This window comes from Dreissena polymorpha, chromosome 8, assembly GCF_020536995.1.
Source record: "Dreissena polymorpha isolate Duluth1 chromosome 8, UMN_Dpol_1.0, whole genome shotgun sequence".
Classification (NCBI taxonomy): Eukaryota; Metazoa; Mollusca; class Bivalvia; order Myida; family Dreissenidae; genus Dreissena; species Dreissena polymorpha.
In genome coordinates, this window is record NC_068362.1 from 68,087,454 (window position 1) to 68,110,994 (window position 23,541).

General features: G+C 35.8%; 1 protein-coding gene across 1 annotated transcript; it reads left to right on the top strand.

Moving 5' to 3' along the window:
* Positions 1-509: 509 nt before the first annotated feature.
* On the top strand, positions 510-23,140 carry LOC127840950 (E3 ubiquitin-protein ligase RNF14-like). Its single transcript, XM_052369413.1, has 13 exons — positions 510-526; positions 868-1,001; positions 2,578-2,682; positions 3,366-3,483; positions 8,118-8,370; positions 9,485-9,604; positions 10,672-10,854; positions 11,418-11,517; positions 15,684-15,830; positions 17,765-17,952; positions 18,252-18,480; positions 20,428-20,512; positions 21,649-23,140. The coding sequence occupies exons 2-13, from the start codon at positions 918-920 to the stop codon at positions 21,777-21,779; spliced, it is 1,743 nt and encodes a 580-aa protein (XP_052225373.1). The 5' UTR covers positions 510-526; positions 868-917; the 3' UTR covers positions 21,780-23,140.
* The last annotated feature ends 401 nt before the right edge of the window (positions 23,141-23,541 follow it).

Here is a 23,541-nt window from a genome sequence, read left to right on the forward strand (position 1 = left end):
AGTACTATGACATTTGGCTTATGCAACTCAAATGAATGTTGGTGTAGTCGTGTTGTACAGGATAAATTATTTTGCTGATTTATCACCATATTGCTTCTCCATGTAACAAACAGCCACAGTTCAATAATGAATCACTATAGATCAATGCATGTGGAATCTCACATGGAACCCCTAAGGCAAAAAGGAAGAGAAGGCGGACTAGAAACACCTGACGCTGTGACTTGGATGCAGATGCTAAGCAGATGGGCCAAACATGTTGGCTGCTGGAGAGACTCGACAATAAATAAATATTGATTTTATTTTATTTGATTTGGAATATGTCCCAGATGGGACCACAGGCAAAGGTGAGATGAGATGGATCCATTACAATTTGCTACAGATTTGTGTTATCTTAAATAAGAAAGAACCCACATTTTAACAAAAGAGTTGAATAGGCTGGTAAGCAGCTTTAGACCAAACTAAATTCATAACTCAAAATTGTTAGTGTTGTGTAGCCTTAGTCGATTACAATCAACACTACCAGAAGGTTTGTTTATTTCTTGTCGTTGTGAAATAATTTAATCAACGTAACTTAAAACATACGAATAATGTAATGAAACATCATGAAATTGTTAAAAATATATTTGGGGGGCTGATTGACAACCATACATAACAATTTATTTACATGATATAGGCATTTCCGAAAATGTAATGTATTTTCGCGATCTGTCAAAACAATCCGGGTTTATTTGTTCAATAAGTGTTTGTTTAAAATATGCTGTATGGAATATATATAATGATTGATAAACGAAATTACTTATGTACAATAATGCCAAGACTCGTAACAAAACAACATTTGTAATATATGGTATGACAATATTAATACAGACTGCCAGCTAAGGCGATCAACCAGGTTTGCTGAAGACGAATCTTCCATAATGGCTGTTGGCGGTATTCCTGAATGCTATTCTAACCTTACTGAAGCTGAATTACATGAAAACCAGCAGGCACAAAATGAAGAGGTATTTTTATGGTTCAATTTATGTAAACATAAAAATAGTTTCCATTGTCCACATTTCAGCCTAAATTGGCCCACAATTGCACAAGTCAATAAGTTCCTAAATTTATGTGTCTATAACAGGGCTATCAGCCACACATTTTTGCTAAACTGTAGTGTTATTTATGAGGTCTTTGAACACAGTAAACAGTAATTGAAATTAGCAGTTTGACTGATCAAGATCAAATAATTATAATATATCATTACTATTTAAAAAAGTTGAAAAAATGTACGTCGTGTTCATATGTAGATCACTGAGTTTCACCACATAGTTTGGTTGCCCAGCCAAAGAGTGAAAACCCAGAACCAAAGTAAACATCATGTGTATTTAGTACTTCCTTTAAATAATGTAATGAAACAGCAATACATAGCTCAGCCTAATCACAGATGTCTCATTCTACTCCTTTTAATGATTTACTTTGTGCCAGAAGTCGACTGATTAAAATCAATTAGATGTACAAGATGACTGGAAAAAGGAGTTTCTTCCAATAGTTTCCAATTTACAGGTTGTGCAAAGTTGAACATTGAAAAGGACAGTCAGTAGCCATTAGACTTGCCCGTATTGAAATTGAGCATTCATTATTGCATGATTATTTGATATACATGTAGTAAGGTTAAATGGCCCATTAAAACAACACTCCTGAGAAAATGGGCAGAGGTAATCTCTGCTGTAGTAAATGTTTTCCTGGCACTGGCAATAAATATGGGGCTCGTTTGCAGATGCAATTTGGAATCTCTGCTGTTAAATGAGATTTGAAATGATTTTATTTTCTTTTAAACAAATAATTGTAACAAAATATTAAGTATAAATTTAATTCAGTGTTAAGAAAATACACATATACAGGTACAAAAATAGATATCAAAGTATCCTCATAATCCACATTCAAAAAAATGTATAAAATGTAATACGAAAATAGGTCTCCCTTATTTACAGGCAAAGGCTTATTTGATAAAATAAATTTAGACATTGTGCACAAAACATTTAAAATGTTTCAATAAAAAAGTAATGTATCCAACAAATTAATTTCATTTTGTGCTTGATGAAGCATTTTACATCTGCCAAGCTTTTAGATCTTATTTTTTATATTTTTGTGCTTTTTTAGCTTCTAGAATTCCAAAATGGTTTGGTGGCTGCGGCGTAGTGGAAATGGTGTTTTCTGGTATTGAACTCTTTTAAGTAAAAGCTTTCTTTAGATCACCCTTAATTTAGACACCAAAAAGTCGTCTGACCAAGAAAAAGGTTGTTTTATCACTTTTCATATATAGACTCTTTAAAGTTCTATAAAACTTCACATATCTTCCATCATAGTAAACCAACAGAACCAATTAATAAGGTCACTATTGCTTACAACTTTATTCCTTGGAAACTTTGATAGTTCAGGAATCCCTTCTGTATTGATTTATGGAAACCCAAACTGTCAGTTTTGCTCAAGAGAATGGATTGTTTGATGCCCAGCGCTTCGCAGAACAACTTCTTAAAATGAAAAAGCAACAAAAAGCATTCAATTTGATAAATGATGCAGATGCTTTGTAATTTTCAGATTGAAGTCCTGAAGTCGATCTTTGATGGGGAGGATGAAAAACTTGACATTCTTTCTCAGGCAAGCCCAGGGGATGGTTCCCAGATAGCACTCACTATGTTGAAGGTAAGGCTACATCTATAAATTAATAAAACAATTTTTTTACAATTGCTGTTTCAATAACTTTCTATATTTAAATACAACAAACTTAAATCATACCTTAAGGAAAATCATTTTGTTTCAAAGCCAGTAATTGCAAATAAAGCTGGCACAGTCTTCTTTGTAATATACCTCAATTGTGTTTTTTTACAACAGGTATGTTTTTTACGACCCAGAAGGAGGGAATATATTGATTGCACTGTCCATCTGTCTGTACGTCTCTCCGTCTGTCTTTCCGTCACACTTTTTGTGTAGGTTTCGAAAAATGCTCATAACTTCTATGTCACATCAGATGTAAACTTCATATTTGGTATGACAAGATTAAATTGAAATAGAATTAAGATATAATAATCATGAGACACATCTTTAAAAAAAAAAGAATGTTTTATTTTTAATCAGGGGGAATTTTTCCCCCCAAAAGGGGACAAAAGTATACTTTTCAGGTGGGGGACTGCGGCCGAAATTCGGCCGTAGATTTGATCGATTGAGGGCCCTGTAGAGACAGCTCTTATTTGTAATACACGAAGAGAATATGCTGCAGTCAATGGAAAATTTGGCATATGGAATGTGAACCCTGTTATAATGTATTTATGTAATAAATAAGTTGTCTGCATACAGCCCATTTTAAGATCCTACTTTCTGACTTTCAGCTGAATGTACCTGTGTTCAGTCCAAACCAGATCCATGTGGCCGTGTATCAAACAATTGATCAGAATGGTGACAGTACAGTTAATAGTAGTGGTGTCCAGCTATCCAGATCACAGTCTGGTACATGTACTGATTGATAATTTTTAGCTCATCTATTTAAAAAAAAAAAAAATGAGCTATTGTCATCACCTTGGCGTCAGCGTCGGCATCGGCGTCCGGTTAAGTTTTATGTTTAGGTCCACTTTTGTCATAAAGTATCAAAGCTATTGCATTCAAACTTGGTACACTTACTAACTATCATGAGGGGACTGGGCAGACAAAGTTAGATAACTCTGGCGTGCATTTTGACAGAATTATGTGCCCTTTTTATACTTAGAAAATTGAAAATTTGGTTAAGTTTTGTGTTTAGGTCCACTTTTCTCATAAAGCATCCAAGCTATTGCATTCAAACTTGGTACACTTACTAACTATCATGAGGGTACAGGGCAGGCAAAGTTAGGTAACTCTGGCGTGCATTTTGACAGAATTATGTGCCCTTTTTATACTTAGAAAATTGAAAATTTGGTTAAGTTTTGTGTTTAGGTCCACTTTATTCCTATTGCTTTCATACTTGCGACACTTACTTACTATCATAAGGGACTGTGCAGGCAAAGTTATGTAACTCTGACTGGCATTTTGACAGAATTATGGCCCCTTTATACTTAGAAAACGTAAAATTTCGTTAAGTTTTGTGTTTTGGGCCGCTTTACTCCTAAAGTATAATAGCTATTGCTTTCAGACTTGGAACACTCACAAACTATCATAAGGGGACTGTAGGGAACAAGTTGCATAAATTTGGTTGTCATTTTGACGGAATTATGGCCCTTTTTCGACTTGTGTTACATCCACTTTACTTCTAAAGTATCAAGGCTATTGCTTTCAAACTTCAAATACTTTCATACTATCATGAGGGTACTGGTACTACTGTACCTGGCAAGTTGAATTTTACCTTGACCTTTGAATGACATTGACTCTCAAGGTAAAATAATTTAATTTTGCAAATATTGCCATGACTTCGTTATTTATGATCAGATTTGATTGATACTTTGACAAAACAACTCTTACATGACATACTACAATAGACATCACCCAAACCATTCCCATGCCCCCCCCGAATCCCCTCTCAAATTTTGTTATTATTTTTTTCCTTTTTTTTTTTGAAAGATCATCTTATAAATGACCACACCCTTACACTATACCCCCCCCCCCCAACCCTAGTCCAACTTGTGGACGCTCTCAAATATAAGCTTCTTTTTATATTGGTAATATTTGGAGCGTCCAACGGCTGAACCATTCGATTAATGGTGGGAATTGTTTTCCTTCTTTGTCTTTATTGTTGAGCAAGGATTTTGTGCGCAACATTCAAGCCCCGATATAAGACACTTAATATCTACGGATTGCAATAATCTTTACATACCTGTGTAGATAATTCATTTCTCGATAATGTTCCGTAAAAATTATGTAATGACACTTTGAAATTTGGACACCTGATCAATTTAAATCCAACCACTATTAAATTTTTCATTATCTCTCGATTCGCTCGCTGTGTAGATATAAATCGATAATACGACCTCGATTTAAAGCATCTGGTTTAAATGCGGAAGAATAAACAGCGTAAAATACAGTTTGCGTTCGTCTGTTGTGGTGCAGAGCGTTACATAGTAAACCGATGTTATTATACTTTTCTGGATTAATTTAGCATTGTTTTTTTTCTAAAGTGACAATTAAAAAGTTCTGAAATAAATTACATCTTTTATTTTTATACTGTACATAAATAATATTGATAAAAATCGTACAGTATACCGTCCTATGTACATGTAACCTAGAATGTAAGTACATAAAACAACACAGACAGAGGTGTGAAAAAGACATGCATAAAAACTTGCTGAAACGAAGAAGAGTGAATAGAAACTGCACCATATCTGTTTTGAACATATGCTTATTAAATGGACAAAGATTGGCATACTAGATCTAGTTAGGTAAAAGTCAGTGTTAAATGCTCTTGTAAAATAAAATTACGCGTTCACGTTACACCGTAATGCCTTCTTCTGATTGGTTCATATTTAAATCAGTTTCATCACATGGCTACAGGTCAGTGATTGTTTTGCGATTTAAGCAGAAGTTTAACTGAAGAATTTATGCCTTTTTAACTTCAATTCGACGATATTTGAGGTAAAAATGGACTTCTGAACCAAAACTGAATGAGTTGGTAATGTTATTTTGCAATTTTACGCAAATTGATGAAAATTTAAACTTTCTGGTTTCCAACACATTTTTGACTATTCCCCAATGAGACGTTCCAAAGAATTCAGCCCATATAAAAAGTATCTCTAAATTCATTGCGTGTCTTATAAATGAGACTACCTCTGACCCCACCCAACCACCCCCCCATTTTTTTTTTTTGAAACATGGTTAAAAAAATAATATTTATTTTTATTATTTTATTTTTGAAAGACTGTCCAACTATCCCACCCAAGAATCCCCCCCCCCCCCCCCCCCCCCCCCCCCCCCCCCCAAAAAAAAAATTATTTTTATTTTGTTTTTGCATTTTTAGCTCGACTATTATATATGAAATATATATAGTGGCGCTATCCTACTCACCCCGGCGTCAGCGTTCCGTGCAGTGCCGTGCCGTTAGCGTGCAAATGTAAAAGTTTTCGTACTACCCCATTTATTTTCATTGTCCCTTGACATATTGCTTTCATATTATGCATACTTGTTTGCCAACATGACCCCAACTACCAACATGACCCCAACCTATAAACAAGAGCAGACAGCTCTATCAAGAATTTTGTCATAATAATGGCCCCTTTTCCACTTAGAATATGCAGCAAATGTTAAAGTTTTCGTACTACCCCATTTATTTTCATTGTCCCTTGACATATTGCTTTTATATTACGCATGCTTGTTTACCAACATCACCCCAACCTATAAACAAGAGCAGACAACTCTATAAAGCATTTTGTCATAATGTTTGCCCCTTTTATAATTAGAATATGCATATTTTTGATAAATCTATGTTAAAGTTTGCGTACTACCCCAAATATTTCCTATAACCTTTGACATATTGCTTTTATATGTTAACTACTTGTTAACCAACATGACCCCAACCTATAAACAAGAGCAGACCACTGTTTCAAGCATTTTGACATAATTATGGCCCCTTTTACACTTAGATAATTGAACATTTTGCTTAAATTGCCATAACTTCTTTATTTATGATCATATTTTATTATTACTTTGACAAAACAACACTTACCTGAATACCACAATGGATTCCACCCAAACAATACCCCATGCCCCTACCAGAATCCCTTCCTCCCCCCTCCAAACCCCCCCCCCCCAAACCTCCCCCCCCTCAATTTTATTTAACATCATCTAATAAATTACCTGACCCCACATTATACCCCCCTTTCACCCCGTACCCCCCACCCACCCCAATTTTTTTTTAAACATCATCTAATAAATTACCCCCCCCACACACACACATTATACCCCCTCTCCACCCCCCCTACCCCCTACCCTTTTTTTATTTTTGAAAGATCGTCTTATATATTATTGAATATGAACAATTTCCCCATGATGGCTTACGTTATACTGTCAAGCACTCTAATAGTCGAGCGCGCTGTCCTCTGAAGCTCTTGTTATTTCTTATGTTTAGAAGATAATGTAATAAATGACCACACACCCACACTATACACCTCTCTCCACCCCACCCATCCATCTTTTTATGTCCCCCCACCCACTATAGTGTGGGGCATATTGTTTTTGCCCTGTCTGTATGTTGGTCTGTTTGCTCCAACTTTAACATTTGCAATAACTTTTTCTATATTGAAGATAGCAACTTGATATTTGGGATGCATGTGTATCTCATAGAGCTGCACATTTTGAATGGTGACAGGTCAAAGTCAAGGTCATCCTTCAAGGTCAGAGGTCAAATATATGTGGCCAAAATCGCTCATTTTATGAATACTTTTGCAATATTGAAGATAGCAACTTGATATTTGGCATGCATGTGTATCTCGTGGAGGCGCACATTTTGAGTGGTGAAAGGTCAAGGTCATCCTTCAAGGTCAGAGGTCAAATATATGTGGCCAAAATCGCTCAATTTATTAATACTTTGGCAATATTGAAGATACCAACTTGATATTTGGCATGCATGTGTATATAATGGAGCTGCACATATTGGGGGTGAAAGGTCAAGGTCATCTTTCAAGGTCAGAGGTCAAGTATATGTGGCCAAAATCGCTCATTTTATGAATACTTTGGCAATATTGAAGATACCAACTTGATATTTGGCATGCATGTGTATCTCATGAAGCTGCACATTTTGAGTGGTGAAAGGTCAAGGTCATCCTTCAAGATCAAAGGTCACAAAAAAAATAATTCAAAGCGGCGCAGAAGGCGACATAGTGTTTCTGACAAACACATATCTTGTTTGATTGAATTATTGAGATAGTTCCCTTCACCTTTAAAAAGAAAAATAGATAGTCTGCACCCGCAAGGCGGTGCTCTTGTTATTTATTAAGTTTCATGTAGCAGTTATGTTGACTTAATTCTTGCTCATGCATGTGTTTCACTCTCTCTCTTTTCACATGTGATGAATCCAAAACGAAAAACTCTTAGTACTTTATTAGTTGAGTTTGCTTTTGATTTTATTTATCTTAAAAGGTTTCAATTAAAACAAAACTGAACAATATGATCAATTAATTTAGGCCAGCGGATGATATGGGAATTCGCTGTTGACTACCTGCCCCCGATATGTCTTCACGTCACTCTGCCCCAGTCCTACCCATCTCAGGAGCCCCCAATCTACGCAGTTGCTTGCCCCTGGATGTCCCCCCAGCAGCTCACGCTTGTTTGCCATGAGCTTGACAAAATGTGGGACACTGGCAGCCATGATGGCTCAGCGCCTTGTATGCCGGTCTTGTACACGTGGATAGACTGGCTGACGGAGAATGTGCTGAGGTAAGTATTGTGGAGTTAAGTCTCAGGTTATTTTGTGGTGTGCATCCTTCTTTACCACTAAATGCTGTTTTAAAAATGATTTAGCCAAGTAGGTCCATTGGTAAACGCTGGAGTACAAATATGAGGATCTCCTAATTCTTTGCCAGCCTGGCCACCTAAATTATATGGGCATTTGTACAAAAATAATGTCTTGACTTCAAGGGCCATCCTCCTTCAATCAGTGATTGAAGTTGGGGAGCAGCTACTGTCCTAAGGATGTGCATTAGTACTGGTTAACGATTGTACTGATGAAAATTCGAATTTGTTAACTGACTGCTGTTACATGACTGAAATACTGTTGAAAAGCAACAATTAAAACAAACAGGGTTTTATATTTAAATGTAAAACACTTGCACATGGTTGCACAATCCAACTTATTTAATTTGACTTTGGATAAAGAGATCTATGTCTTCTAAACTGTTTTTCAAAAAATATATGACGCTACAGTTGGCTAAGCTATTTTAGTCCCCTTCCGGTGAAACCGGAGAGGGACTTATGGTTTGTGCTCTGTGTGTCTATCAGTCTGTCACACTTTTCTGGATCCTGCGATAACTTTAAAAGTTCGTCATATTTTTTCATGAAACGTGAAACATGGGCAGATGGCAATATGGAAATTATGCACGCCATTTCATTTTGGTCCTATGTCAAGAATTCTGGTTGCTATTGCAACAAATATACTAGAAATATTGCTGAAAATGGTAGATCCTGCGATAACTTTAAAAGTTCTTGATATTTTTTCATGAAACTTGAAACATGGACGGATGGCAATATGGAGATTATGCACGTCATTAATTTTTGTTCCTATGTCAAGAAATATGGTTGCTATGGCAAAAAATAGACTTGAAATGTTGCTGAAAATGGTGGATCCTGCGATAACTTTAAAAGTTCTTTAATTTGTTCATGAAACTTGAAACATGAATGGATAGATCTCTCTTAAAAAAGCTACCTTTAGGGGACTTTTATTGCTTGGCAATAGTCTTGTTGAAATTATTAGTGACCTTAAAATAGTTTGAAAGAAACAAGTTAAATTAAATAGTGATGATCTAATAAATAATTATGATGATGGTTTATATAGCATGCTGGGAGTTGTTGACAGCCTGTCTGTGAGTGTTCACAGTGTGGACGAGGATATTGATGATTGCAGGGTTGTCATGGAAACGACAGATTTGAACAACATCGTCACTACCATGATTAGGTAATCTAATCGTTTTTCGTTTGTGTTGTTATTTATTAAACCACAAATAAACCCAATTGTTTAGTGTTATCAGCTTTTAAATATGAAACTGAATCCCCTTGCAAGAACCAATACTTCTTCATATGGGTTATATGGTTAACTTCAGTTCTGTTCTATTGTAAAAATGATAGAAATGTCAGTTAAGTCTGTGAACAAGGTCATATAAATTTGAATGGAAGCTATTGCAGAATAATCAGTATTTTTGTGTACTAGGTAAGTTTTTAACCATTTGTAACTATTATTAGTAATGATCTGTCTTTCACAATATGAAGGCATTTTTTATGACTCGATTCCCTAGACATTGTCACTGACAGGGCCTGATTGTCAGTGATAAAAAATCCAACACCAAATCTGTTTATCTGTGTTAACAAAAATCTTCTTTCCAGGATTTTGTACTTTGTTGATCCAAATGTTTAAAATGATCAACAAATCCTTGACTTATTAACTGTTTAAAAATGTGAAAAATGAGCCTTGCTGTGGCCAATTTATGCTTTAAGCTTATGCATAAAGTGTCATCCCAGATTAGCCTGTGCAGTCTGCACTGGCTAATCAAAAATAAAACTTTCATTTTTATGCAATTTTATATATAGGAAGTCTCTTCTTAAATCTCTAAAATCCAGTTAAGGCAAAAGTATTGTTCCTGTGGAGCCTGTGTGGACTGTGTGGACTTCACAGGAATGTCTGGGACGACACATTATGCACATGCATTAAGCCCCATTTTCCCAAAGCGAGGCTCAAATGTATGAATGAGCCTTGTTCTGAGAAAACTGGGCTTAATGCATGTGCGTAAAGTGTCATCCAAGATTAGACTGTTCAGTCCACACAGGCTAATCTGGGACGACACTTTCCACCTAAATTGGATTTTTGCTAAGAAGAGACTTCATTTAAACAAAAAATGTCATACACGCGGAAAGTGTCGTCCCTGATTAGCCTGTGCAAACTGCACAGGCTAATCTGGAAAGACACTACACACATGCATTAAACCCAGTTTTGTCAGAACTTGACTCAATTATGAATCTCTATTTTAGGTACAATATGTCACAACGCCTCAGAGACTTTTACAGATCCAATCAGGAGTGTGAGATTTGCTATCACTCTGGACCCGGGGCTCAGTTTGTCCTGTTACCCGATTGTGGACATCACATGTGCCGGAACTGCCTCTCCAGTCATTGCCTGACCATTGTGCAGGAAGGGAATGTGCACAACCTACTGTAAATACTGGAAGCGTATTTAACCCTTAACCACTTAGATACATATTTTTACGCATTTGTAGTCCCTAACAAAGTTACATTTAATTAAAGACCTTTCTTACTAGAATAAAATTTTTAAGGCTTCATTTTCAACCCTTTGTTACTGATGAGCAGCAAACAGCATAAAACCTGAACAGACTGTGAGTTACTCGCAGGCTGTTCTGGTTTTAAGCTGTTTGCACATAGCCATTTTCACTTTGCTTCTGAGAAGGAAAGGGTTAAATGACTTAAACCTGTTAGAAAAAGTAGAATGATATAAGTGGATGATGGTTAGTTAATACTTTAGGTTTCAACTGGATTTTGCTGAATTTTGGACCTTTGTCGTTTTAAACAGAATGTATAGTTCTCAATATTGTTATGTTCAACTACTCTTAAACTGTATAGTGGAGTTTGCTCAAACTTTGAGCACATTTATGGATCGGAAAGTCCATTTGTCCGTGTACAAACTTGTTTTGAGGCACTATTAGTTCTACCTCCCTTGACCAGGTTTGACTAACAAAGGTACCTTCCCTGTTTAACCCCAGCTGTCCCATGTACAAGTGCAAGGCTGACCTACATCCCACAATTCTCAAGGAGCTTCTCTCCAAAGAGGACTTTGAGCGATATGAGACATTGGCACTACAGGTAGAGTGTCACATCTTTTTCTTACCATTGTGAGAATATGAATTATACCTGCAAAATTTTGATTTTAGTGTGAATTATTATATCCCCCACAAACGAAGTTTAGGGGGGTATATAGGAGTGAGCTTGTCTGTCTGCCTGTTGGTCGGTCCGTCTTAGGTGTCTGCTCTCTAATTCAAGTTGTTTTTATCCGATCTTCACCGAACTTGGTCAGATATTGTATCTAGATGATTTCTAGGTCAAGTTTGAATATGGGTCATGCCGGGTCAAAAACTAGGTCACGGGGTCACTCAGTGTGTTTTAAACATTGAGCATGGTGTCCGCTCTCTAATTCAAGTAGTTGTCATCCAATATCTTCACCAAACTTGGTCAGAAGTTTTATCTTGATGATCGCGGCGCCAAGTTTGAACATGGGCCAAAAAACTAGGTTACGGGGTCACTTATTGCGTTTTTAGCTCACCTGTCACGAAGTGACATGATGAGCTTATGTGACCGTGTGATGTCCGGCGTCCGTTGTGCGTGTGTCCGTCAACAATTTGTTTGTGTAGATAGTAGAGGTCACAGTGTTCATCCAATCTTTATGAAATTTTGTCAGAATGTTTATCTTGATGAAATCTGGGATGGGATTGTATTTGGGTCATCTGGGGTCAAAAACTAGGTCACTAGGTCAAAAACTAGGTCAAATAATAGAAAAACCTTGTGTAGACAATAGAGGTCCCAGATTGACCTACTTGCAATCCTTAATAAGAAATTTCGGCCAATCAGTGCCACCGTTTTAAAAGTGCATCAACCAATAAAAACGCCGCTTTTTAACAGCGTTAGGCCTATCCACTGTAAAGTACTGCGTCTTTTTAACGCTTCTTATAAAGGTTAGATATTTTTAAACCAATAGATTTTTATTAAGGCACCGCACCAACACTGCAAAGTTTTCTATTTATATCAATGGTACAGCCCAGTAAAATCGGGCTGCCCAATTTATGGCCGTTTTCGACCTTTTTATGCAGAGTTTTATGTTAAGCAGTGTGCTCGGGCAATGGTTTTTAACCGAAGTCCCGAGGGTAAACAATCCCATTAGTTAGTTAGAGGTCCCAGTTTTTATCCAATCTTTATAAAATTCGGTCAGAATGTTTATCTTGATGAAATCTGGGTTGGGTCTGTATTTGGGTCATCTGGGATCAAAAACTAGGTCACTAGGTCAAATAATAGAAAAACCGTCAACAATTTGTTTTGTTAGACAGTAGAGGTCACAGTTTTCATCCAATCTTTATGAAACTTGGTCAGAATGTTTATCTTGATGAAATCTGGGTTGGGATTGTATTTGGGTCATCTGAGGTCAAAAACTAGGTCGCTAGGTCAAAAACCAGGTCACTATGTCAAATAATAGAAAAACCTTGTGTAAACAATAGAGGTAGCAGTTTTCATCCAATCTTTATGAAATTTGGTCAGAATGTTTATCTTGATGAAATCTGGGTAAAGATTGTATTTCGGTCATCTGCGGTCAAAAACTAGGTCACTAGGTCAAATAATAGAAAAGCCTTGTGTAGACAATAGAGGTCACAGTTTTCATCCAATCTTTATACAATTTGATCAGAATGTTTATCTTGGTGAAATCTGGGTTGGGATTGTATTTGGGTCATCTGGGTTAAGAACTAGGTCACTAGGTCAAATAAAAGAAAAACCTTGTGTAGACAATAGAGGTCACAGTTATCATCCAATCTTTATGAAACTTGTTCAGAATGTTTATCTTGATGAAATCTGGGTTGGGATCGTATTTGGGTCATCTGAGGTCAAAAACTAGGTCGCTAGGTCAAAAACTAGGTCACTATGTCAAATAATAGAAAAACCTTGTGTAAACAATAGAGGTAGCAGTTTTCATCCAATCTTTATGAAATTTGGTCAGAATGTTTATCTTGATGAAATCTGGGTTAAGATTGTATTTCGGTCATCTGCGGTCAAAAACTAGGTCACTAGGTCAAATAATAGAAAAGACTTGTGTAGACAATAGAGGTCACAGTTTTCACCCAATCTTTATACAATTTGATCAGAATGTTTATCTTGGTGAAATCTGGGTTGAGATTGTATTTGGGTTATCTGGGTTAAAAACTAGGTCACGAGGTCAAATAGCAGAAAAACCTTGTGTAGACAATAGAGGTCACAGTTATCATCCAATCTTTATGAAATTCAGTCAGAATGTGTATCTTGATAAAATCTGGATTGGGATTGTATTTGGGTCATCTAGGGTCAGAAACTAGGTCACTAGGTCAAATCATAGAAAACCCTTGTGTAGACAATAGAGGTCACAGTTTTCATCCAATCTTTATACAATTTGATCAGAATGTTTATCTTGGTGAAATCTGGGTTGAGATTGTATTTGGGTCATCTGGGTTAAAAACTAGGTCACTAGGTCAAATAAAAGAAAAACCTTATGTAGACAATAGAGGTCACAGTTATCATCCAATCTTTATGAAATTCGGTCAGAATGTGTATCTTGATGAAATCTGGATTGGGATTGTATTTGGGTCATCTAGGGTCAGAAACTAGGTCACTAGGTCAAATCATAGAAAACCCTTGTGTAGACAATAGAGGTCACAGTTTTCATCCAATCTTTATACAATTTGATCAGAATGTTCATCTTGGTGAAATCTGGGTTAAGATTGTATTTGGGTCATCTGGGTTAAAAACTAGGTCACTAGGTCAAATAAAAGAAAACCCTTGTGTAGACAATAGAGGTCACAGTTATCATCCAATCTTTATGAAATTCGGTCAGAATGTGTATCTTGATAAAATCTGGATTGGGATTGTATTTGGGTCATCTAGGGTCAGAAACTAGGTCACTAGGTCAAATCATAGAAAACCCTTGTGTAGACAATAGAGGTCACAGTTTTCATCAGATCTTAATTCAATATTGTCAGAATGTTGGTCTTGTTAAAATCTGTGTTGGGATTGAATTTGGTTCGTCTAGGGTAAAAAAATAGGTAACTTGGTCAAATTAAAAAAACAACTTTTGTAGACAGTAGAGGTCACAGTTTTCATCCAAACTTAATTAAATTTGGCCAGAATGTTTATCTTGATGAAATCTGGGTTGGGATTGTATTTGGGTCATCTGTGGTCAAAAACTTGGTCACTAGGTCAAATCATAGAAAAACCTTGTGTCGACAATAGAGGTCATAGTCTTCATCTGATCTTAATGAAGTATTGTCAGAATGTTTATCTTGATAACATCTGACTTTTGGATCGTATATGGGTCATCAGGGGTCAAAAATTAGGTCACCGGGCCAATTCAAATAAAACCTTGTGTAGATGAAAGAGGTCACAGTTTTCAACAAGTGTTAATGACATTTTGTCAGAATGTATTAATTAATGAAATCTTTCTTGGGATTGTATATGGGTCTGATAGAATTTAAGTTGATGTAGCAAGGTTAGTCAGGTGAGTGATTCAGGGCCATCATGGCTCTCTTGTTTAACATTCAGCATCGTGTCCGCTCTCTTATTCAAGTAGTTTTCAACCCATCTTCACCAAACTTGGTCAGAAGTTTTATCTAGATGATCGTAAGCCAAGTTTGAACGTGGGTCATGCCAGATCAAAAACTAGGTCACTGGGTCACTTAGTACATTTTACACATTCAGCATGGTGTCTGCTCTCTAATTTAAGTTGTTTTCATCCAATCTTCACCACACTTGGTCAGAAGTTGTATCTAGATGATGTGTAGGTCAAGTTCAAACATGGGCCATGCCGGGTCAAAAACTAGGTCACGGGGACAATTAAAGTGCGTTTTAAACATTGAGCACATTGGTGTCCACTGTTTCTTGTGAAGACAACATGCAAAATATTCTGTGTCAATGCTGCATGTTAGGGTTTTCGTCACGTCTGTGACAAAGCTCTACTTTTAAATTGGTGAACAAGTATTACTTTTGATTGATAAATTTGTAATTATAAGTGAATTACAAAATTAGATCAAACTTATATAAAGCTAGAAAATATAAGCTAAAGCATAACTATATCAGTAAATTGGATATAACAGCTTCACAATTCTTTATTTTTAGAATAATTATCTGATAATTTGGAAATTTTGACGATTGTATTTAACAGGCTTTTATGTATGATTTAAATAGCCGAAAATAATGCACGTTTTAGACAACGGATAGTAAGGAAATGTCTCTTTCAACAGAAAGCCCTTGACGTGATGGATGATGTAACCTACTGCCCACGGTGTAACTGTGTCGTTATCAGTGAACCAGAGAAGCACCTGATGCTTGGTGTATGCCCACAGTGTAACTTCACATTTTGTACAGAGTGCAGGCAGAGATGGCATCAGGTATAAAGTTTGTTCAGACTTTTAAGAAAAAAAGGTCACAGCAACATTGTGAAAATGGCATTCATCTAGCAATCCTGAGGTCCTGGCAGTGGACAAAATAAAGTAAATTTCACCAAAACTCATTCTACAGGACAAGTGAAAAAAGAAGTTAAAAGATGTAGTTTTCAACATTGACTATTTCATTGAATAAAAAACATTTTAAAGTATATTTAAATCGAAAGTAGAACTTGGATGAACCAGAAGTTTTTATTTTAAGTTTCATACAGAATGTACGAGAATGTATCCCGAGTAAATATTGTTTCTTTTTATGAAAACTTTTTCCTAGTGGAATATGACAGTGAACCGTCAGACTGCACTCACCGTAACAATTGATTTTTAGCTCAACTTCTGTCACGAAGTGACATGATGAGCATATGTGACTGTGTGATGTCCGGCGTCTGTTGTGTGAACTCTGGCTGTGTAAAAACTAAAAATGTTTGACGAGACTATTTTAAACATAAATATCACAGGTGTATCATAAATTGCCATTTTAAAATTATAAAAACATTCATGACAACAATTATTTTTAAAAAAGTATCCTATAACAACCAATATTTTATTTCAGTTAACCAATATTTTATCCTGAAATAAAATATCACATAAATATCGCACATAATACTTTATCCCAAAAATATTACAAATGTAAAGAACGACGTAAAATAATATATTGAATTAAATATATGTGTTTGATGAAGATTATGAAAATACATGTTACTGAGTGGAGCATGTTTTTATCCTGATAAATTTGGTTAATAAAAGTTATTTTTGATAATTTGCAAATTGATGAATTGCCTGTCATTTTCACTTTTTACTAAATTTGCTGAAGAGTATTGGGTCTTCCCTGGTAAAATGATTGTGCTGTTCTGTGAATCTGTCCTCAGTGATGCATCAATAGCAATTGATTTGGGAAGGGCTCTTCCATCTAACAACATTTCAAATCACTTAAAACTTGTATACTTCTTGCATAGTTATCACCGACTGTTTTTAATCAAAGCATATCTGCATCCACTCTTTGACCTTTATTTTAACTGTTATGGACTATGAATCATTAGCTCGGCGTTTTCGAAGAAAATTCGAGAAATTGTCATAGCCAGCTTGTCGTGTCGTCCGCGGTCTGACGTCTGACGTCCGTGTCATGCTAAAACCATAACATTTTGTTAAGGTTTTGAACATTGGCTCTAAAATCAAATTGCTTCCACCTACAACTTTGACACTTCATATGTAGATGCACCTTGATGAGTTCTACACGCCACACCCATTTTTGGTTCACTAGGTCAAAGGTCAAGGTCACTGTGACCTTAAAAAAATTAAAAATATGACAAGCTTTTATTTATTCAAAACTGCACCCGTAGCCGAGCGTGGCACCCGTTATGCGGTGCTCTTGTTCAAACAAGCAGTCCAGTGGTCACCAGAGACTGGTCATAGATTATCGTTGAAAATAAGTTAAAGCATTGTTTAATTACCCTAGAACAATTAAATGTTAAGTTGGAAAGCAAAATAAATTACAGGTTAACAGATTTTTCTTGAGTAAAAATATACAGGTAACCTGCTTACAATAGATGGAAATACAGCTAAGTTTTTTAACCAGGGTATTGTTTAACCCATTTATGCCTAGCCTCTAGAAAAAAGGCCTTGGCAAACAGTGTAGACCCAGATGAGACGCCGCATGATGTGGCGTCTCATCTGGGTCTCAGCTGTTTGCTTAAAGGTATTTTTGTAAGAAATATCCTAAATATAGAAATAATTATACTAGACATCCCTAATTTTGAAAATAAATTGATCCAATTTATATGGATGGGAGAGTCTACTAAGCATAAATGGGTAAAGTCATTGTGGATGAAATTAGAATAAAATAAATATTTTGGGTACACTAGAATTATTGTTATGTTTTGCAGGGCGAAAAGTGTGCGTCAATTACTGGTGATGTGAAGGAGATAGTCACAGGGAATCCTAGCAAAGAAGCCAAAGAGCAACATAGAAGAGAGATGGAAAAGAGAAAGGAAAACAGATATAGTGATCTATATGTTCAGAAGATGTCAAAGAAATGCCCAAAATGCAGATCACCCATGATGAAAATCGGCGGGTTAGTGCTAAGAAATTAAATTTTATACACTTAATGAACTTTTTTGCTGTTAAGCCCCTATTATGGCAAAGTACATACGAATGCTGTTAAATTAAATAAGTCATCATTTGTATCACAAGCATATTAAATGTGTTATGACCTGAACAAAGAATCGTTTCCTTTTGTAAAGGTGTACAAGCACAAATGTGTTTTAAAATTAAGCACAAAAATCTGTAGCAAAATTTCTCTTTACTCACAGATAAAATACAAGCACATGTTGAGGCTTAAAATCCGTCACTTACATTGTATCTGACCAATAGTTGCAACTTTGTGAAATGCGGTCTCTGCGGACAAAGCCTGTGTTTTGCCTGTGGTGAAGCAATTGTCGGCTATCAACACTTTGTGGACAACACTGCATGCAGTACGTTTTCCACGGATACAATGATCGACAATGCTGACATGCCGCTAGGTATCCACTATCTGTACAACTACCAGGCTCCTGTCATGCAGGCAAACAGGCCAAGGGAGAGGGACATGGCAGAAAGCGAGGTAAGTGACCTCTTGTTATGCTGTCAATTTTACAGAGATCCATAGTTCATAGTAATAAGGCATTTCTTTGTAAGTTTGTCCTAAGTGCTGTGGTCAGTAGTTAGGAAGTCAATGTTAGATTGTCCGATACATAGGTCCATAGTTGAATTGGTTAGTCGTTTGTACACGGGTCTGCATGTATGTATTCAGTTGTAACATAGGACAATAATAAAGTGATCCATTTTAAATAAATACATGGTTAAGTAGTACTTTGTATATAGGGCAATAGTTGGGTAGCAAATTTTACATCGGTCCTTAGTTTGGAGTCTACTGTACATGAGTCAATAGCTATGCATATCTATACAATCCATTATACATGATGGTATCCTTAGTTTTGAGCAAGTGTACATGAGGTCATAGTAAGGTATTCCATTGTACATGGGTCTTTAGTTTTGAGTCTTTAGTACATTGGGTCATACTTACGTAGGCTTGTACATCTATCCATAGTAAGGAAGTAGATTATGTATGGGTCTATAGATAGGTAGTCCTTTTGTACAGTTAAGTAGTCGATTGTTCTTTAGTCCAGAGTAAGCAATTACATTGTTCATATGTCCATAGTAAAAACGGAAACTATCTAAATAATAACTTATAACACAGTAAAAAAGAGCTTCATTGACTTTCGTCTGTAAAAAAACAATATGACATACTAACTTAAGAAAAATTAAATCATTTTGATTAACTAGTAACGCCCATACTTCTCTTTTATGCTGAAATCTGGGGACTTGATTTACGAAAAGAATTAAAGATTGTTTTAAATAACAATTATATGTGTCAACAAATCTATCAGAACTATATTCCAAATTAGACTATATGTCAAATTAGACTATATATCAAATTAGACTATATGCCAAATTAGGAAGATACCCCTTATCTGTTATACGTAAATTTAACATATATTTAAATTTTGTTTTAAAATAACATCATGTATAAATAATATACATAAAAAATAACATATGCAGTACTGCTCAATGACCATCAATAATCAAACATTAGATAGAACACAAACAATCGGGCTTACCAAAAATAATTAATAATTGAGCAGTTAGGGTTAACTTTTTTATGGACTGAACAAGAAACCCCAACCCTTAGGACATACATTAATGCACATAGTAATTAGGACATCAAGTTATGCAAATGGTGAGTAGAGCATTAAGTAATTGGAATGTGCTGACCAGAACAAAGTTGAGGACACCAGCTGCAGGAATGTGCTGACCAGAACAAAGTTGAGGACACCAGCTGCAGGAATGTGCTGACCAGAACAAAGTTGAGGACACCAGCTGCAGGAATGTGCTGACCAGAACAAAGTTGAGGACACCAGCTGCAGGAATGTGCTGACCAGAACAAAGTTGAGGACACCAGCTGCAGGAAAGTGCTGACCAGGACAAAGTTGAGGACACCAGCTGCAGGAATGTGCTGACCAGAACAAAGTTGAGGACACCAGCTGCAGGAATGTGCTGACCAGAACAAAGTTGAGGACACCAGCTGCAGGAATGCTTGTTTAGCAATCATAGCATGCATCTTGTATTGTATAATGTTTTATTGTCCCTGGAGGGGGCTTATGGCTTGCGCTCTGTCTGTCAGTCAGTCCGTCAGTCTGTCAGACATTTCTGGATCCTGCGATAACTTTAAAAGTTCTTCATATTTTTTCATGAAACTTGAAACATGAATAGATGGCAATATGTTGTTACATCAAGAATTCTGGTTTGCAACAAATAAATATAAAACAATAACAAAAAAATTGAAAATGGTGGAGTTTCACCGGTAGGGGACCATGTTGCTTGACAATCTCTTGTTTAATTTGCAATACTAAAATGCTACTATAATAATATATTACAGATCAGCAATCCATAGTAAAACCCAACTTAATAATAGTACACAAACATATAATCTTGTTGATGTTTTTTTCAGGGACGAAGAATCAAAGATCGTCTTGCTAATGACCCACAGTTGAAGGCCGAACGTTGTTTTGCATGCAAGCAGACAAATATCAAAGGTATTATTTGCTCATCATTATTTGCAATGAAATGGTATTTCCTTTTCAAATGTGAATACAATTTCATCTCAACAACATAAGTAAATGTTTTTATGCCCCCCTTCGAAGAAGAGGGAGTATATTGCTTTGCACATGTCGGTCGGTCGGTCCGTCCACCAGGTGGTTTCCGCATGATAACTCAAGAACGCTTGGGGCTAGGATCATGAAACTTCATAGGTACATTGAACATGACTTGCAGATGACCCCTATTGATTTTGAGGTCACTAGGTCAAAGGTCAAGGTCACAGTGACCCGAAATAGTAAAATGGTTTCTGGATGGTAACTCAAGAATGCATACGCCTAGGATCATGAAACTTCATGGGTAGATTGATCATGACTCGCAGATGACCCCTATTGATTTTGAGGTCACTAGGTCAAAGGTCAAGGTCACGGTGACCCGTAATAGTAAAATGGTTTCCGGATGATAACTCAAGAACGCATACGCCTAGGATCATGAAACTTCATAGGTAGATTGATCATGACTCGCAGATGACCCCTATTGATTTGAGGTCACAAGGTCAAAGGTCAAGGTGACCCAAAATAGTAAAATGATTTTTGGATGATAACTCAAGAATGCTTTTGCCTAGGATCATGACACTTCATAGGTACATTGATCGTGACTTGCAGATTTTATTGACTTTCTGGTCACTAGGTCAAAGGTCAAGGTCACAGTGACAAAAACGTATTCACACAATGGCTGCCACTACAATGAACAGCCCATATGGGGGGCATGCATGTTTTACAAACAGCCCTTGTTTTATTTGTCTATGGTAGGTATCATTTTGTAAGATAATGTTATCTTCATAAAAAAACTGTTACTGTTATATGTTATGTTACACCACTACATTATTAGATAAGATGTACATAATTATTTTGTCTATCATAATAGCATGTATTAGTGTTTTTTTTATAGGAGCTCTTTTAGACTCTCTTTTGAACTCTTTTAGATAATTGAACTGAAGTTTAAAAGAGGAAATTTTTTGTCAAAAGGTGTTTTTAATTATTCACAAATAGAATACACATGTATTTATTAGGCAAATAGTCAATCTTTCATTTGCTACTATTATACTGTATACAGTCACATCTTTGTTTACCAGAGAATAGAAACAATCTCATCCGGTGTTGGAGCTGCAAGGCAAGCTTCTGTTGTTACTGTAAGTGCAAGATTGTGGGACCGGTGGGGCGACACTTCTCTGGGGCAAGAGCCTGTCCTCAGCACAGTGATTGACAAAGTTTCATCAGTCATTGCTGGGGTACAGAAAGCGTGACAAATGACTCATGAAAGGCTGGAAAATGGAGGAAATTTTGAAAAAAAGAGGAAAAATTTGAAAAAAGATGAATAGATACAGAGGACAATATGGGGAACATTGGAAGAGTGTAAATGAAGGAAATAGTTATAAAGAGAAGAATTACAATGGAGGAAAGTGGTAAAACAGGAAGAGCGATAATGGTGGAAAATGGTGAATTTGACAAAGACTTAGACTGAATGAAACTAATTAAACTGAGGAAGCATGAGAATGTACGAAAATAGTGAAAAATATGAAGAGTGAAACAGAGGAAGAGTGAAAATGTAGGAAAACAGTGAAGTAGACGAAGAGTTAGAATGGAGACACTAATTGAACTTACATGTAGGATGATTGAGAATGGAGGAAAATAAAGAAACAGGGAAAAAGTAAAACAGATGAAGCATGAGATTGTAGGAAAATTGTAAAACAGAACAAGACGTGAAACAGAGAAAGATGAAGATTGTAAAAATGAAAAAAGGCAATTTCATAATTTTGCAAATGAGAACAAAGGAAACTTATTTAGGTCATTATGAGGAGAAAGTACATGCTTCCACTTAGTAACATGTCCTTTTTAAATTTTATTCCAACACCTATATATAATTCAATATAGAATTCTAAGTCTCCCTGTACAAATGTGATATGCATGTGATAAATAAATGTATATGATATTAATGTGATAAGTTATTGCATGTGATATTTTTGTGATCAATTATTGTTTGTAGTAATTCACTTAATTGCAAATAATTGTCAATTATCTGCTCATAATATTAACGCTGAAAGTTATTAAGTTAAATGGGAAACTAATTTTGATTTGTGAAATATATATTAAGTTCGAAATAATCAATGAAATGTTATTATGATTTTGAAAAATAAAATAGATTTTTCGTGATAATAAATAATTGAAACGTTGAATGTTTCGTATTAAATATATTCTTATTATTAATATCCAAAAAAATGTCAACTGCCAGTGCAAAAGCCCTCAGAACCATGACTGAAACGTCACTTAAACATGTCTGAGATATTGAGGAAATTTACCCCCCCGACTTATGGCAGGGTCAAGGCAAAAAACCAAGTTTTTCTAGCCACATTATACCCCTCGACTTATGGCCGAGGTAGACTTATGGCCGCGAATGTACGGTATTTTTTAATCATTTTGATTGCAATACATAATTTACTGTGAAATTTCCATGTAATATTGTATTGTCAGTGTTGTATTTGTATATTTTATAATCAAATATTGTAATTTGATATTTTATATACTGTAATGAAATAAATTTCCCCAAATTAAATACTGTAAATGCTTTGTATACATGCATATTTTTTCAATTTTCTACCTATGTTTTTACCATGATGTCAGGGTGCAGAATCAACGGGGCTTACACACTGGCTGGAAAGAATAAAAACACACAGTTAAGAACTTTACTTTTGCAAATATCTCAAGTTATTGAAATATATTTGCAACAAGAGATTTGTTTATCAGAAACACAATGCCCCCTAATGTGCCGCTTTGATATTATTATTTTTGACCTTTGACCTTGAAGGATGACCTTGACCTTTCACCACTCAAAATGTGCAGCTCCATGAGATACACATGCATGACAAATATCAAGTTGCTACGTTCAATATTGCAAAAGTTATGAAGAAGGTTAAAGTTTTGGGACACACACTGACATACAATGACAGACAGGCCAAAAAAATTTACCT